The sequence below is a fragment of the Mesitornis unicolor genome, unplaced genomic scaffold (assembly GCF_000695765.1).
Source record: "Mesitornis unicolor isolate BGI_N332 unplaced genomic scaffold, ASM69576v1 scaffold12356, whole genome shotgun sequence".
In the NCBI taxonomy this organism is placed as follows: domain Eukaryota; kingdom Metazoa; phylum Chordata; class Aves; order Mesitornithiformes; family Mesitornithidae; genus Mesitornis; species Mesitornis unicolor.
The window spans coordinates 22290-40318 of record NW_010188956.1 but is presented as its reverse complement, the minus strand read 5'-3'; the positions used below and the strand labels follow the sequence as shown (position 1 = coordinate 40318).

The following is an 18029-nucleotide window of genomic DNA, read 5'->3' as shown; positions in this document are numbered from 1 at the left end:
TTCAGCAGCTGGGCCCCGTGCATGGGCTTTGGCACAGTCAACACAAACCAACACGAACCCCAAACAACCAACACAAACCCCAGCTGCCAAGGGCACGGGAGAGGCCTGCAGCACTGCAAGGACTGGCTGGCGGGACACAAGAAGAGGGTAAATTCTCTCTGGTAAATCCGTGTTTGCACAATTATGTAAAAGAATATAAATGCTTGAGAGGTCCCTGAGGTTGGGGTTGACTTGGAGGGGTTTAGGGGAAGGGCAGCTGGCGGGAGCAGATTAGCATCTGTTATGTAGAAGGTTTCGGGCCGTTCTATTTGGGGATGTAAGTGGTTATGGCTGGAGTGCACTCATGTAGGCAAATCACAAGTGGGAGATAAGGGAGTAGTTTATATGAAGGCTCAGTGGAGATGTGGGAGGAGTTTTGACTCAGCCTTTGAGGGATGTTTAAACTCAATAGTGCATTGAACATCCTGTGCTTTGCTGTATTTCAAGACTTGGCCTGACTGGGTGGGAAAGTGCAAGGGTCAAAGGGGCTGAAAACTGAACTGGTGCTTTAGAGCAGCTGGAGATAAGGGAGTGGACATTTAAAAGTATGAAGTGAAAAGCATTCCTTTGAACCCGTATCTTCACCACTTCTTGGGTTCTTTTTTCAAATTGCTCTGCATAAAACCTGGCAGTTTCTACAGCTTTTCATGTTGCAAAGTGCCTCTCTTGAGGACACTCCCGCATCACCGGCAGGATTCCACATACCCAAGTAGATCCTCACAAGTAAGACGTTGTCTTTGGTTTAGAGGAGGGTACCCATATGTTTAAAGCCATGTCTGTTGCAAGTGTAGAACACTTAAGAGCACAGTGCTCTACCATGGGAGTGCTCTGGATTAATTGCTGAGTAGCACATGCTTCTCAGTGTGAGGAGACAGCTCACAGTAGGGTGCCCAAAAAAGCAGGGAAATGTCCAAGGTAAATATTTACTAGTAGCTCTAAGTTTGAAATGCATATTTACATAGAGTCATAGAATTGTTTAGATTGGAAACGACCTATAAGATCATCAAGTACAACCGTTAACCTAGCCCTGCCGAATCCACTAAACCACGTCCCTAAGTGCCACATCTACACATCTAAACACCTCCAGGGATGGTGCCTCGACTGCTACCCTGGGCAGCCTGTTCCAGTGCTTGACAAGCCTTCCAGTGAAGACATTTCTTTCCAGTACCCCATCTAAACCTCCCATGGTGCAAATTGAGACCATTTCCTCTTGTCCTATTGCTGGTTACTTGGGAGAAGAGACTGACACCCACCTCACTACACCCTCCTTTCAGGCAGTTGCAGGGAGCAGTAAGGTCTCCTCTCAGCCTCCTCTTCTCCAGACTAAACAACCCCAGCTCCCTCAGCTGCTCCTCATCAGTCGTGTGCTCCAGACCCCTCGCCAGCTCCGTTCTTTGGACACGCTCCAGCACCTCAATGTCAGTGAAATTCCCCCGATGCCTCTCATTTTTCACAAGGATACTTTCACGTCTCTGTCGTATTACTGTGCCCCAAGATAATAATATCACAAGCAGCAAAAGCTAGAAGCAGAAAAAGCTGGGAGCCACTTCAGCTCTGCGGCTAGGTTGGCATTTTATAGTTGTTTCCTTTCTTCTAAATCCCTGAGTGTGCCTTTAGAGCTGCCAGTGAGCAGATTGATCTCTCAGACTGCACATGGGATTAGCATTTCTGTGGACTTATGTCAACATCGTCATTAGTGAGAGGAAGCACTTAACAGATAGAGCTTTCCATGTTACTGCAAGGTATGATCAGTAAATTCAACCTCATGTGAGGGAAAGACAGACACTGAGTTTACCTGCTGTGAGACTATTGAATATATGAGAGAGCCGAAAAGGAATCTTACGGGTTTTGTTATTTGGATTAATAGTTTCGGTGGCCTTAGCAAACTCAACCAAAGCTTTGTTGTTGACTTCCCAGGGATAGGTTTTTACCAGCCACATCCTTCAGTGTTTGGAAGATGAATAGCTGCTGACAGCCGCTGCGAAAAGTATCTTCCCTAATGTGCAGTTTGAGAGGGTTAGCGAGTTTGCTGCAGGAATGGGCAGGTATCCTGGAAGACGTACATAGTCCCCAGAGCATATTCTGTTTCTGGAATGACTTAAGCCCAACAAGTCCATCTTCTACACTGGCTATAAGAGAATCAGATTGGTGAAGGGCTTTTATCTGTGATTTGTTTAGAGAAGGGGGAATACGTGGAGTCATCTTTTAAGTCAGTGAGAACTGATCCACTTCCTTTTCCTTGCAGTGTATGGCTGGGTACTTCAGAATGTGGTTTTTCAGGGTTTTTTTCCCATGTCTTTGGGTTTTGTAGCTAGAGAGCAGCATTGCAGTGACTGTGTGCAAATAGCTGTTAAGAATTACTTGTGGAGACAGCAGAAACTGAGATTCTTAAAAAGAAATATGCCACTTCGCTTGTAATTTTTTTAGGAAGATGTACATGCTTTCTTTCTTGAGAATCCTTTGAGTATCTCAACTGGTGCTTCTGAAAGCAAAAATGATGCAGTGAAATGCTTGTATGTAAACTGTTCACACTTGTTCAGTAGAGCACTGAATAATACCACTCTGTTCTTGGTTTGTTGATTCTGTTTTTCATAGGGTATTCCAGGTCCACATGGTAATCCAGGTTTGCCGGGATTGCCAGGTCCAAAGGTGAGTTAATTTATCCATGTAAATGCACTAATTTCCTAATGACTTTGTGGAAACCTCAGAACTGTTTCCTATAATAGAAGCAATTGGCCTTCTCTGGTTTACAGACGGATGCCATTACTATAAACATATTTTAATTACATGTAATCAATCAAATTGAACTTCAAATTAAAAGAATTATTCCAGGGGGGGAAAAATCCAACCCTGTATGTGCAGAGTGATGACCTGGAAGCTGTTACCCATGGAAGTAATCTGTAGTTCCCAGGAAAGTGCCTGTAAATCAGCTCAGCCTCTTAGGTAAACTGGAATTTAAGTGAGAATAAACGTTTAATTGCTGTAACCTTTTGCCTTGCTTTAAAATAAAAAAAATAGGAAGGAAAATATATTGGCGTTCTCTGTAAATTCCTCTTTTGTCAGAGCCCAACCTTTGATATTTAAATATTTATATATTTCAGACATTATCACTTGATTAATATGCTAGAATAATTTTCTGAAGATTTATGAATGTGATATTTAAAACAGGAAAAAAAACCAAACCACAAACCCTGGACTGGAAGCTCAAATAAAACCCTTCAAACTTTGGGTAACGTAGCCCCTTTAAATAGATTTGACAGATCTGTGCAGTTGCAGAATGCCTTCAACTCATATTTAGTGTGAGCAATTTGATAGATATGTTAGGAAAAAACAGCAGCAACCGTGACTTGTTTTAGTGCGATTCCTAATGGCAGGAATGTGACCTGTCAGGACAGGTGTTAAAACTGCTTGGGGACACACGGGGAGGGTTAATAACGCTTTCAGTGTCTAACACTGTGAAACTGGGTAACTATTTCTGTGTTTGTGTGTGCTTTTGTTGTTGTCTCTCTCTATGGGAACAGTTAAACTTGTGAAATATCATTATGAATCTCTAATATTTATGCTGCCTGTGTAATAGTACACATTGCTAGGAAAATAATTGTGATAAATTACTCCTAGAATTTGTTTTATAATGTATTTTCCCCTTCCACTGGATCATAATGCCGATCAATTCTGTAGCTGTCTCCATGACTGTAAGAACAGAAGGAACTATGAGCATGTGCCTATATACATATATTAAAAACATATATGTATATATTACTAGGTGCCTAGTGATGTCTTGTATTTAAAGGATAATTCATAGTCTAACAGAAATCAAAGTGTATTCTGAAACCCTTGTCTTTAAATAAGAATTAGCCAGGTGCTCATAAAGTTCTGACTTGGTATGGGTCAGCTGGATCCCTCATGTAAGCTTAAACGAAACACACTTTTGTTAGATCCTAAAACATCACAGACAAGTTGCAGCAGTTTTCTGGTAATAGCTTAATGCAGAATTGGATTCTGCCTTTGAGATGCATGTGGTTTTCCCTCCTATACTTAAGCATCCTTTATGCACTTGCTTTTAAAGCATGGAACAGCATTAGCTGGTACCCTCCTAGTAAAATATCCAGCCCTGAGCATGTGCCAGCAGTTCCAACAAATAGCTGAGGTCCTTGCCATTTAATTCCTGATAAACAGTTGATCTGTGTTTGCAAAGTCATTTAAAAGTATTTGAGTTTTGGCTGTGTTCCTGGCTCTCTGAAAAATGGGTTAGTTAAGAAGATCTAGTTTGTGGATTATGGCACTGTTCTACCTACGCTGTAATGCACATAGATTAAGTAATGAAGTGCTTTATTTTATCCTCACATCTTGACCTCTTGGTGTGACATGTTGTTAATCCACAACTGAAGGCCATGCCTAACTACGGCTGTTTGTTTTTTAGTTTGAAAATAACAAGGAATTAATTATGCTTGTCAGGGAATGGAAAGGCCATGGGTAAATTATCAGAGTCCTGTGTTTCAACTAAAAAGAGCTTATCACAATTTTATTACAACTAATAGTTTAATATTGCCTATATTGGAAAACAGAAGCAGAAGACAGACTGGAGTTGTTCAAGGGATAAAACTCTTTACCTTCCAAAGCGTAAATCAGCTGGAAAATACTCGGATAACTCCTGCCATGCTGAAGAACTGTGTTCTCTATGACCTGACACATCAATTAAACACAACAGATTAATTTTGCCTTATTTCCAGTCTTTATTTAGTATTCAGCAAGCTTAGTTTCTCAAGTGGCCTCACATGTACAAATGGTAACTGCAGAGGGAAGAATAACCACTGATGGTCAGCACTGTCCACAGGAGGAGGAGCAGACCCCGTAGCATTTCCAGTGTAAGCCCTGTACGTTACAGGTCTGCAGTGGCTGGCCATCGGGAAGCCTCGTGGTGCTTGTCTTGTGCGTCCCCCTGAGCATCCCGTGTTGCCCTGGGAGCAGTGTTGTGTTGGCAATGTCTAAACAGCTGCTTTTCCCAACCTCAGCTCTCATGCAATGAGGGGCACGTATCTTCTTTAATCTAGTGCTGCTGTGGGGTGACTTTAGTAGTAGCATTTATTTCCTTGGCTACATAAAACGTATTTTTGAGATAAAAGAGTAGGTCTTGATGCTTGCGAGTAACGCCCAGGGTTACTCTACAGCTTTGAATTCAAGAGCACTGGTGTGGGCTGTGCCATTTGTATCAGTCCCTTTATTTTCAGTTATTAGTGCGTGAATGTGATCTCAGTCTATGGCTCTGGGAACTCAGATCGGTCACCTGGGTCAGTGCGAAGCCGTTCACCCAGGGCTGTCTCAGGAGACACCGTTTGCTGATGACTCTTGTTTAATCGGCAGTGAACTTGGCTCCGAGGGGTGTGTGTTTGTGGCAGCAGCTCTGCCTGTAGCCAGCAGCTCTGCATGGCTGGGGACCAGGCCCAGCCGCACCTCCCGTGGCTCCTGGCACTTCATGGGGCAGTGTGCTCCAGCAATGGGGATTCGAAATAGGAGAGAGCAGCATGGCAGCATCCTTCCCCTCTCTGCGCCCTGGTCTTGGGTGCACACAGTAATTTCTTGCCAGGAATCATGAGTGGTCTCAGATGCTACGAAGTAACTGATAACTGAACCCCCTTTGCTGCATGTTTACAGCTCTGTCCTTCCCAGCCGCCGTATCTGTGCTGCCTGGGGCAGGTACTGAGCGAGAGGAAGCCTGAGCAGGATTATAACCTTAAATCTAGAAATAATTACAATCCAGCCCAATCATCTTGCACAGTGTTCAGGGAATAGTTGGTGTCCTGAAGTGGTGGGGTCATGGGGAAAGCATTTCAGCCGGGATATCTGCTGCAGTCCTGCTGGGATTTACCAGTAAAATCTGTGTATCGAAAGTTTTTGTGACATTATGAAATCTGGAAAACGTAAATCTCATTTTGATGTGAAATGACCCTATTGTATTTTGTCATAGGTCTTTACTGAAAAAGTCGTAACAAAAAAAATCTGTACTAACAAATGCATTTTATACGAAAGTTCCCCTCCTCTTGCTTTATCAGTTAAAAGTATTTGATTCCACGTGTTGTTAAAACCTTTCTCCTCTGATGATGCTAATGAGCTTAATTTCTCTGCTACAGGGCCCTAAAGGAGAACCAGGCTTCTCGCCAGGGCAAGCGAAACGTGGAGAAAAGGTAGTGTTTTCTTAATTAGAGAAAAATGTGTTGTCTGTCCAGTTCTTTCACTGAAGTCTTGTTTCGTATTCAGACAAGTTACAACAGCACAATGTTTCGTATTTACTGTGATGCTCGCATGTTTTGACAGTCATGCGAGACTGATCAGTGTGGACACAGGTGATGTGATGAACCAAAGACATAAAAAATTCTATTCCAAGCTGAAACTTAAATGATATATTTTATTTCATTTATGAAAATAAAAATTAAAGTCACTAAAAAGTAAGTACTTTTAGAACAATGACATTGAATTCTGTTCACATTGATGTAGCACAGTACGGATTCTCATTTTCTTTGGTACCTTGCATTAGTGCAAGAAAGACAAAGTTTGGTGGTGATAAATACACACATTCTTGCATGTTGTGTTGTATTTAACCACTTTTTATTAACAGACCCTTGATGCTGAGATTTGTCTTCTCAATTCAAAGCCTTTTCCTGCTACTTCAGCCTATGCTGCTTTAGCCAAACTAGCAGTTGCTCTCTCTGCCCAAAATATTGAAGTATAAATATTTAAAGTGGTTCTTTATAGAAACTGTGGGCTTGAAAGCTTGTGATTATTTAATTTTTAGATTGCAAATCTACTGTCTATGTATGAAACTTTAAAATCAGTGTGATAACACTGAAAATGTACCTGCATGTTTGCATTCTAATGTGTTAGCCTACACCATATCTTTTAGCATATCTACCTGCATTTGCCAGTAGTTCAGTTGTGGAACATTGTCCTAAGTGGAAAGCTCTGTCGAGGCCCAGGACCACTCTCTGTAATGAAACAAGCATTAGCAAATAACCACTGTCTACTAGCTGCAGGTGTGTACATAAAATTGCATAGTTTTTTAATTTATACGTTCTGTTAAACCCCAAAATTCATGAATATGTATTTTCAATATTAAAAGGCTGCTGAGCAAGATCAGAAACGTGTGTGTCGGTGCACTGATAAGAAATTGAGGCGCAGCTTTTTTAGAAGTAGCAACATTATTTTAATCTAACCAGCAATCTAATCATGGTGTGGTGAGCTATACGTGTCTGCCTGAAACTCAATTCTTTGGCCTGAGCCCAAGCTGCCTCACAACAGCCTAAAGCCCACCCACGTACATGTATGACCTCCTCCTGTAGAGTGCACCTGTAATCCAAAATTATGGAACTGATATGCATTTTTTAATAATTCTCACTATTTTGGGTTCTTAATTTTTCACCCAAGTCAAATTTGCTCACCCTAAGTAATGGACTTGAATTTACTTTGGTACTAACTCACTTCTAGGATCTGTTCCTTGACTCATTGAATATGAATTTGGGCACTAATCATGAGAGTGAATTTCTTCACTGTCAGTCCTGAGCAAGGTGAAAAGAATTGGAGCAACCTTCCCTCCTCCCACAGCTGCAGCAACCATAAGGAAATGCATCTTTTCCCATCTCCCTAGGCTTTGGATGCTCTAATTCACATCCACGTATACCATCGTGTAGTTCCAAAGTTTAAATAACTTGAACGAGAATAGCCATACGCCACCATAGCACCTTCCTCTATATGCACATTTCATGTTGTCTTTTACACAGATTAGATTTACACCACATTTTATGCAGCACGTACCATAATGGTGCCCTGATTCCTAGTTGAGGATTGTTTGCTTAACAGTAATGCAAACAATCAACAGTAGTAGTTAATTGTGTGTGTTAATTTGAGGTGAAACCACTCACTTCTGAGGGAAGGGTTACCTCAGGAATTGTGCAGCTTCTTTGCTCCCATTCACGTTGACTGAAAGTAGATGTGAGGTTGTGAACCAAGCCTGCTCCAGCCGTGATTTGGCCGTGTTATACCATGCAGGACCACGCACATTGCACCAGGTAATTGCAGAAGAGGAACTGGTGCCTTTTCAGTTTTCGTCTAAAAAGAAGTTTAAAGAAAAATCTATGCCTGATAAAACAACATTAGCTACTACTTCATACAAAATGTCCAAGAATGCAGAGAAGATAGGAGGTCCTACATGTTTACATGCCTGTGTCATGCTCCAGTGAAACACAGCGTTTCTGGCTGTTTTTGTTGTGCAGGGTGACCCAGGCCCCATAGGCTTTCCAGGCCCACCTGGGATCAAAGGCCAGAAGGTAAGATTCTGTTTGCATTTTCATGTAACCCTGCCTTGCTCAAACCCGTGGCTCTCAGGTGGTTGAGGCAATAGAAAGGCGTTAGGCCCACTGTTGGTGTTCTGTCTGCTGCGTTGGGGTCCAGGGCGAACACGTCCCTTGCAGCTCAATGAAGTGATATCAGGACAACAGTGTAAATCACGGCTGCTCGGGTTGTTGTCCTTCAGAAGGCATGGCGTGCCCCTGCTCAAACAGAATAGGTGTGATTTGCCTGCGAGATACAGACATTTTTAAATCAACTGCGTTCAATTTTCAGTTGGTTTTCTTTTCATTTCTTTTTCTATATTATGTATTTTGTAGTATAAAGAAAAAGCTCCATGGGTTAATGTGCTCGGTATTTCTATGCTGAAGTATTTGGGTTTTTTCCAAATGTGTGCCAGAATTGTTAAAAACAGAGTCCAGGTGGAATAAGTTCCAATTTGAGGTGCTACATGATGCAATATTCTTTAATGTGAGAAGTGCCCCACAATGCATTTAAGAAACATATCCAAATTGTAGCAGTCCTATATGTATAGGAAAGCATAAGGCAGACAGGTAAGGCTTTGTGAAGGGAACATGAAGGATGTCAGTAGAGGAAATGAGACAAGCATACGAAAATGAGCACAGAAAACTGAGGAGTGAGTGCGGTTCATGTGGAAGGTTCATGTGGAAGTCGCCTCATGTAAGTCCAGTAGGGTGCTCTGATGAGTCAGATGGTGACAACAATCAGCAGGCAAGTGGAGGGGAAAGTGCTAATAAATGCTGTCTCTGTAGATTATGGTTCGGTGTTACAAGTGTAATAGAAAAACGTGGCAAACAAATGTCATAGCAGAATTTTAAAGTAGTATACAGCACTAAAGGCAGCTGTAAAGTGTCCATCAAAAGGATGGAATGAATTGTTACAAAAGTAGGCCCTGGCATTTTTGGCCTTAATTTTTGACATATAGAAAAGGAATATTAGTTAAATGCTTTCCCGCTACTGAAATTAAACAAAAAAGGCAGTGCAACAAAATTTATGTTCCATATTATATCAAGATGGCTTCATTCAATGTTGCCTTGACCTCGGCGTATGTCACTCATTTCTAGAATTGACCAAAACGTAGTGAAAACGTGACCAGAAAAGGAAGCTAGTACTGAATTAGCACCAGGAGGAGTGTGGAAATTCATTTTTGCAAACATGTGGCCCACAGTTCTATGAACTGAGAAAATGTGAGGAGAATTTGCATCCCCACTGTTGGAAATTACCCTACCAGCCTGGACGCTGATGGATTTTGTCACCGCTGCTCTTGGGCCACCTTGAGATTCTTCAAGCACTGTGTTTTCTGATTTCATCAGGTTTATAGTTTCACTCAGGAAACAAAGTAGTTTCTGTTTTAAACCTTTTTAGATGGGAAGCAGCTGTTGCTTGTTCTGGGTTCTGAGACTGACGTTTGGGGGCAAGGAAATGAAAATCTTACGGCCATCATGCTTTCTTCCTGCCACAAGAATTCGTGCCTTATCTGAGGGCTTGGGACTCTGTGGAGAATCATGCTCACTTGACCGCTGGAAATCTTACTCCCTGTTTCCATGTTGTACACATCAGACACTAACTAGAACCATGTTTAAGATAACTTCTGCCTGACCCGGATGGTAAAAATACCGGCGTTTGAACAGCACTGCACCTGAGAGCGGTTAAAAGTATTTCACACTAAATATTTCTAAAGATATGCTCATGATTTCTTAAGTTTAAAATAATGTATATTTAGTTATTGCTTTTCGATGTACGTAAATAGGTAAACGTGCTTGTGAACTCAGACACTGTTTTCAAAGGACTGTGAGCATGAGTAGCTGTGAAGTAAACCAGCTACAAAAAATACAGCAGAAAAATACTTCCTTTTTTGTTTTGTACACCAGTATTAGTGGCTAATTGCTATAATATTACATAAATAATGTATTTCCCTTGTTCTTTCTCATGTGGTAAAAAGGAAGATTAAAAACATCTCACATACGAGTTCATGGTGCTCCAAATGCTATCTGATTTTGACAGTCGGCTTGTGTTTAAATGGGTAGTTTCTAAACCAGGAGATATTTGATGGCGAATAAAACCTCTAATGTTCTTCCAGACATTTTTAATTGTGTAGTACAAATCTGTGTTCATTTTCTGGCTATTACTTGTTGTCGTATTGACTCTTGTCAGCGTTTTCTTGAAAGACCTGGAGATGTGAGGATTTCTTTATGGCATTCATCACCCATTTCCCGTTAACCGGAGTGGTGGCTCTGGAGAGCTTCCGTGAGGGTGGGCTGTGGTGGCCGTCCTCTGCTGGGCATGGCTGCCTCTCTCCAGGGCAGCTGGGGAGGAAACTGCATTGAAAACGGCGTCTGATCAGAACTGGCCTGCTTCTGACCTTCCTGTGCAAGGTTATTTGGTGCTCATACAAAACCAAGTCCTGTGGAAGTTCGAGGCAAGTGTGCATATTATTGTCACTTTTTTTGACAAGAATTACTTTGAGAAGCCGTATTTCATGTGATTTTGGTTCTGTTTTTTCTGGATATCTGAGATCACGCTAGGAGAATTTCTTGGAAAGATTCATTTTACCAAAAAAAAAAAAAAGGGAAAAGGTATTTTTGAAGCCCTCAATGCAATAAAATAGCACTAATAAACTACTGCTTTGGATTAGAACTGTAAGATCATGTGTTTCTCTTTATAAAGCTGAGAATGTAGAGGTTTTTTAGTAAGATAGTAAAACAAACGTGTGTTAATAATCAGGACTCTGGGAACAGATTACTGTGATGGACTTTATTTTTCATTACATGCCATGTGTCGGAGTATGCGTCCTTGTGGTTGCATATAAAATATGACATATTTCTCATAAATGTAACTCACACTATGCAAGCCAAGTTTTGCTTGGGGTAGGGCTCCAAATTTGTTCTAGCATAGGAACAGAAACTTGCGTGTTTGTAAAGAGTCGAGAGGCCTGTGTCTTTTGGGCATCTTTTGAAACAGAGAAGCAGTGGTGGGAGATGAGGGTTACTTTGAGAAGTGCTGTTTCCTGACCAGTTGCATGGACCTCGTATCTGAGTATATCTTTACATCAGCACTCAATATCCTTAATATCATTAAACCAGCACTCAAAACTTGCCTTATTTTAGTCCAGAGACCTCAGAGTGGAAGCCTCCTTCTTCCCTCTCTCCCCAGAACTTTGCTCTGCAGGCAGGCGAGTACTTGCCCCTGGTAGCCAGAGTGCAGAGGCAGATGGATAGCCAAAGGACAGTATTTCCAGGCATTAACTTGCCTGGGGCCACGCCAATACATTAGCATGACTGCAGAGCTTGTGTGGTTGCAGGTACTTTACGATGACTTTGGAGAAGACTGGCTGCAATTTTTGGACTAGCTTTATTCCTTGTCTGATACATGTGTTACAGTATATGATGGGAATCTGGATCTGTAAAATCCTGATGAAATTCACATACTGAAGTATAAAATGGTAAGACGTGGTGAAGGAAGAAACTTGGTCACAACTTGAGAAGGGCTCCATATTTCCTTTTGTCTTTACTTTTTGTGTCCTGTAAGGGGTAAGGCAGATAGAGAAATGACAAAGCAGCACCTACGGTGATGTCAACATCATGCTACCAAGTGTCTTGGTGTCTTCTCCTAAAAAGTGCAGTTTTCCTTGAGCAGGAGGAAACTTCAATTCTGTGAGAGAAACTCCTCTACTGAATTAGGTGGAGAAAAGGTCCATCTTCTATATGTATGCTGCTTTGGGTTTTTTTGAGAGAATACTTCCATTCATTAAGATATTCTGGCTAAGTGATGCTAGATGAAATCTTAGTTGTGTTAATAGACATAAGCAAACAGGACAGAATGGAGCGATGAAGACAGAATAAAATAAGAAGGCCAAACCGTTTGCCAGTGAAGAAGTTTTGAAAGGCTCGATGCTGTGTGGTGACTACGTGGAGCTGATAAGTGAGCATTGCAAAGGCTCTGGTGACAGCACATGGAAATCTGTGTGTGCAGGACTTATGCCATGCCCAGAATTATTTTATCCTGGCACTTTCAAAAACTAACACCTCTTTGTAGCTGATGGTTGTACGTGAGGTATAACACTTCACCTACGGATTTTTCGAGGTCACAGAAACTTCTTGGCTCTCTAGCAAAGTTGCCAGTGTTGTCCTAGGTGTATTTTAACAACAAACGCCTAGAAATTCTAATAAAACACAATGGGCACCAATAAGATGGAAAGACTTGGCTTGAGCAGTCCTTGCTGTTCTGATTTAACGTCTACTCTTGGCTATATACAGACTTCACTCAGTCTGGGTCCCACTGTGCTTCGCATATGGTAGAAGTCAGACACTTCAACTTGCTACGAAGTCTTTTCCGAGTTGTGTTATTTGGTGGGGAAGATTTCTCTCTCGTGCAGACCAAAGTATGCTTGCGACTTGCTGTGTTTTTGCAATGTGTTTGAAGTCTGTACTGCTGTAATTGGAAGCTTCAGAACTTTTCCACACTGAGCTTTTAATCTGCATTAGAAATTGGGAGGTATTTCATTTTGCAACCAGCAAACTTGTGTTCTTGTTTACTTTCATCTTAGCTCAGAGAAAACTGGGTCTTATTTATATGGATGTGCTCAAGAATAGAAACTCAAACTAATAAAAAACCTAAGTATTTTGAGAGGATTCATGAAGTCACAGGAAAGGAAACCCCTATGTGAAAACTTTTTGGAATGATATTCATTTTGGCATGGTTTAGCTTCATTCCCAACCAGCACTTAAGTGAGTTAGAATTAATTAAAGCCATGTTAACTCTGAGTGAGAATACAGACGTACTACTCTGAAGTGTGAGATCAGAGCCGTTTTCCTCTGGCAGAAGGAAGATGCTGTTGTGTAAAATCCTGCACACCAGTGATCAGTCTTCCTTCTTCATCTTCATCATCTTCTTCATCTTCCTTCTTCATCTTCGTCATCTTCTTCTTCATCTCACACTTCCTTTTGAGACTGTCCATGCAGGTGTTGATCAGCTAAACTGGCCCACTTTGAAACTAAATTGTGATAAACTTCTCTTTGAGAGAGTGTGTGTGTGTGTGTGTGTGTGTGTGTGTGTGTTAGAGTAGCATTCACTTTCCTTTTCTCCATGTACAGAATTAATGAAATACTGAGAGGTTTCTTCTAGCAACACCTGGTTTAGTTGATCATTTAAACACAGAGGTTACAATTCTGAAATGGATAAAACTCATGACGTACCAAGTGGGCTGGGACTGTGAGAAAACTTTGAGGTAGATTTTGGAAGCTAAAGATTAGTTACTTACTTACAGTTCTGCTTTAGCAGTTCAACTAAAAAATTGGTTTTAGGCATGCATTAATATAGCAAATTGGGATATTTCATATTAACTAGATTATCCAAGATCAGCTCCTTAGTATCTGTGTTACAAACTTCTTTTTCCCCCAACAGCAATGCAGGCCTGCTTCCTTAGCTGCAAGTTAACATATATAGATTATTTAGACTTAAGCCATAGGAGAGGATTGAAGCCAGAATACTTTATAAATCTGCGAGCTGGCAATGCCGCATGTGTGATTAGCAAAATGAAAGGGCACACCTTCTGTGTTGGCTTTTGAGAAAATTAGGCCTTTGGTTTTCTTAATGAGTACATTTCTTCTGGACCAAGATTCCTCAAGCAAGCCTATCACAGCAGATTTGCACATTTTGAAGCCTGACAGATGTTGTTCTCTTTCATTATCTAAAATTATCACCAAGCAAGATCATTCCGTCTTTTAATTTTGCATGTGATAATAAAATTAAGTTCATGTGGAAATACTCTTGTGGTCATGCAGAAGCTTATCCAAGCCTTTGGGATACCTGATTTGCTGAAATCGGTCACAGAATTCCTTCTTATTACAGCGTGTCTCAAATCTCTACTGACTAATAAGTATTGTAATGCCGCAAGGCAGCCAGATGTTTCACATCAGCCAAGACACTCCCACTGCCCAGTCAGTGTCTCCGAGGCCGACTTTATGATAGATTTCTACTCAGAATAAGGTTTGTTTTGGTCTTTCTCTTTCAAGTGGCAGCTTTTGGAACTTGCATATTCCCAGTTCTCCTTGCAAGGGATGTGGAGAGCAGACACTTGGCTTCTGCATCAATCGTGCGACTCTTACAGCCTCCCTTTCAGGCCTGCTTGTTCGGGTGTCTTTAGTACATTGTAAAGACATCCAAGGAGAAGGTTCTTCTTTCAAGTGTAGTGATGCAGATGGCAAGTTCCAGCTCTATTTTTAATTCTTTTTTTCTTTAAGAGCTAAAATATCATTAAATGGTCAATGTACAGGGAGTAAAGTTAGGCAGCTTCGTGATTCCAGCACCACAGGGGAGATTTCTGGGATGAGGAACAGGCTTTTCTTCCTACCAGTATATGATCCGTAATATGAGCCCAGAAATTTGTTCTGTGTTCATTTTAAAAAGAGATATTGTGTGTCCTGGAAGATCTGTCTTTCTTGAGAGTGTCCTAGAATACCATGGGCTGACCCTCTAAGTATGCCCCTCCTCTAAACTGCCTTGTTCAGAAAGGGCGTAGTGACAGGGGTTTGGAATGGGGAAATGCACCGTACCCAGTCCAGTTCTGCAGTTTCAGCAGTAACTGGGGACAGCATCCCATGTACTCATTTGTTTAAAAGAGTACAAATCTGTAACTGTCTTTAAGCACACTGATATCTTGAAATTGCCTGAACTGCCATGAAGACTTCTTACTCATTTTCTCTAACTCAGTTTTCGTATGAGCTGCTAACTGTAAAGCACATTAATGCTGCAAGCAAAAGAGTTTGGGTATTTTTCCTGATAAAGGGAGATAGGGGTAGGCAAAAAAGGCCCATTTTGTGTGTTTAACTGCATGTTTCTCTACCTGCAGGGTCCTAAGGGTCATCTGGGACTGCGAGGGCCACGGGGTGAGCAGGTAAGCGGTGAATGCACAGTACACCATGCTCTGCAGATGGACAATTGAGGATGGAAGAATACATAATCCAATTCAATATAAGCAATCAGTGTAAATTACTGACTGCTTAAGGAAATACTTGATCATTCTTGACCAAGAATTCGGATTATTTAGAGATCATCACAGTAGAAAATGGTCTAAATGCAGTGGAAGAGACCATGTTGTTTGTTTTCAACTACCGTGCTGGCTTGGCAGAGGTTGGTGTAAAGTTCTTGTTATTCTCTCAAAACCTTTACTGCTTGTGTTTTAGATATCCTAGCATGTAGAAAATGAAAAGGTTATTTAGTGCTTTTCCTTACTTCTGTGTCGGTTCAAGAAGCAACCTGAATGTAAATTACAAAGATATCCCATTGCTGACACACCTTATTCCATGTTGTTTGTTTTCAACTACCGTGCTGGCTTGGCAGAGGTTGGTGTAAAGTTCTTGTTATTCTCTCAAAACCTTTACTGCTTGTGTTTTAGATATCCTAGCATGTAGAAAATGAAAAGGTTATTTAGTGCTTTTCCTTCTGTGTCGGTTCAAGAAGCAACCTGAATGTAAATTACAGTTATCCCATTGCTGACGCACCTTATTAGCATTAACAAGGCTCCTAATGGCCAAGTAGATGAGCCTCCTTTTGGAGGACATTGAAAGGGAAATGGTGATGATAGCAGATGATAGGCAAAACTCATGAACATCATCCATTACTTTAATGAGTCGTATACACAAATCTTAGCTGAATGAGTAGTGATTTTTATTAGAGGCCCACAGGCATTTTTCTGTGGTGACTATAATTTAGCAGTAAGATAAAGAGATAACTAGTAATTAAAAAAGTCATTCTTACCATCAGAAGTGTCCCCATCTCTGAAGAATGTGCAGGTGAGAAGTAATGAGTTAGTTACCATGGAGGGGAAAATGGGAAACCTGCACTGAAAGGTGATTCTGGTCGTTATTCCTGCAATCAAACGTGTGAGTTCCTTTGAAGGCAATTCCTGGTCAAGAATGTGCGCAGCGATGATGTGCAACTGTTGGATATCTCAGTGTTATCATCCTGCTGCTGTAAATATTTTCCTTCATTATTATCACTTAGAAAATACTCTGACACAGCTTTTAAGAGAGCACTTTGGGTTAAAGGGTTTTATTTTGCGTGTAGTTCCTACTGCTGGTACTTTGAGGCCTGGCTGGTGTAGGTGATGTTAGACCCATTACTTGTCACCTGTGGCACCTACCTGTGTTTGTAGTTTTTAGAAGCCTGTGCAGTTTCTGAGGGCAGGCATTCCTCTGAGTTTGTGAACTGTGGGACTCCTTGAACAGCTGGTAGCAGAGGAGGAGTTTTAAAAGATAAGTAGTAAATGCAATGATTCTGTTGCTTTTTAAGTGTTTTCATAGACACATATTTTGTGGTACAGCCAAGCCAGAATAGAAGACCATGGATCTTAGTTCCATGGCACAACATCTGCCAGAGGATGAATCACTGCAGGTTGAAAGCAGGTGAAAGAATCATCTCGATGGCAGCTCATTTAAACAAAAAATACTGCAGCCCCTTTGTGCATCTGCAGTTCTGAATTCCGCTTCCTAGGACTGCTGTTTGACCATAAATCAGCTGTGACCAGCTCAGAGGGGAAGTCCTGACCCACTGCTATGGTAACACTGACATATGGCAGTGGGTGGAAGGGTCAGGCTGGGAGAGCGTCCAATTTGTGGACTTGGCTTGTTCAAAATCGAGCTCTCCGAACAGAGGGAGGTGGAGCTTCCCATGTCTCAGTGATGGGGCCACGGCGTTTGGCAATATTTCAGAAAAGCACATTTTTCAAAAAATAAACAGTCAGATGTGCAGATGTTAAGTAATAAAACAACAACGATGACTTTTGGATTTGATTAGGAGGAAGATTGAGAGCAGTTCTATACATTCATGCCTAATCCAGGGCTCTGTTGATCGGATTCTGAAAGAAACAAAGAGATTTGGCTTTGTAAGGACACAAGGATGCTTCTTTAATGAAACTTAACACGTTTGTTCAAATCCAAGACCAGTGCAGCTACCTTAATATAAGAACCGGTCTCCTTTAGTCCTCCTCGATTCCTCTTTTATAAACGGCATCCACATTTTCATTATGGAAATAAGGGGTGCACTGTTGTGTTTCACAAAATCTTAGACTACTCTTCTTGTAATGCTTTTGAAGCGATCTGTAACTGAAATTGGTCATGTATGTATGTGTGTGTATATATATATATGATGAGTACGTTTTAGGATGTTGCTGTGTAGCTTGCTTAAAAAGCAATTTTTTTAATGAGGTTAAGTTGTGTCATATGAGTAGGTGTTAAAAGAGAAATTATGAACTCCAAAACATGACATTAAACCTGTTTGTTGTTTCTTTCCCTTTTTTTTTCCTTTTTTTTCCCCTTTTTTCCCTTTTTTTTTTCTTTTTCTCCCTTCCTTTTCCACTTAGGGAATTCCAGGAATGGCTGGCACTACTGGGGCAGTTGGTTACCCTGGCAGGCAGGTGCAGTAACTATAACTAATGTCTTTGCAGTCTGGGGGGTTTTGTCGTTTGCTCTTTTGAAAAGTACCATCTCTGACTCTTTTGGGACTACTAATAGTACAAATGTAGTGGTTTACATTCTGTCATTAGTCCTCGACACAAACCTCTTTCACAGGCAGTGCCCTTTAGGTGACGTTGAGTCTTGTGGCTCTTAAGCTGGGAAGGGTTAGATGCAGGA

General features: G+C 41.2%; 1 protein-coding gene across 1 annotated transcript in view; it reads left to right on the top strand.

Annotated features, from left to right (window-relative positions):
* LOC104541771 (collagen alpha-1(XXIV) chain-like) overlaps positions 1 to 18029 on the top strand; it is a gene marked incomplete at its 3' end in the record, with an annotated part of 55145 nt that overhangs the window by 15255 nt on the left and 21861 nt on the right. Inside the window, exon 5 of the mRNA XM_010185906.1 lies at positions 2635 to 2688. Coding sequence (XP_010184208.1) covers positions 2635 to 2688 — 54 coding nt within the window. The remainder of the gene's footprint in view (positions 1 to 2634; positions 2689 to 18029) is intronic.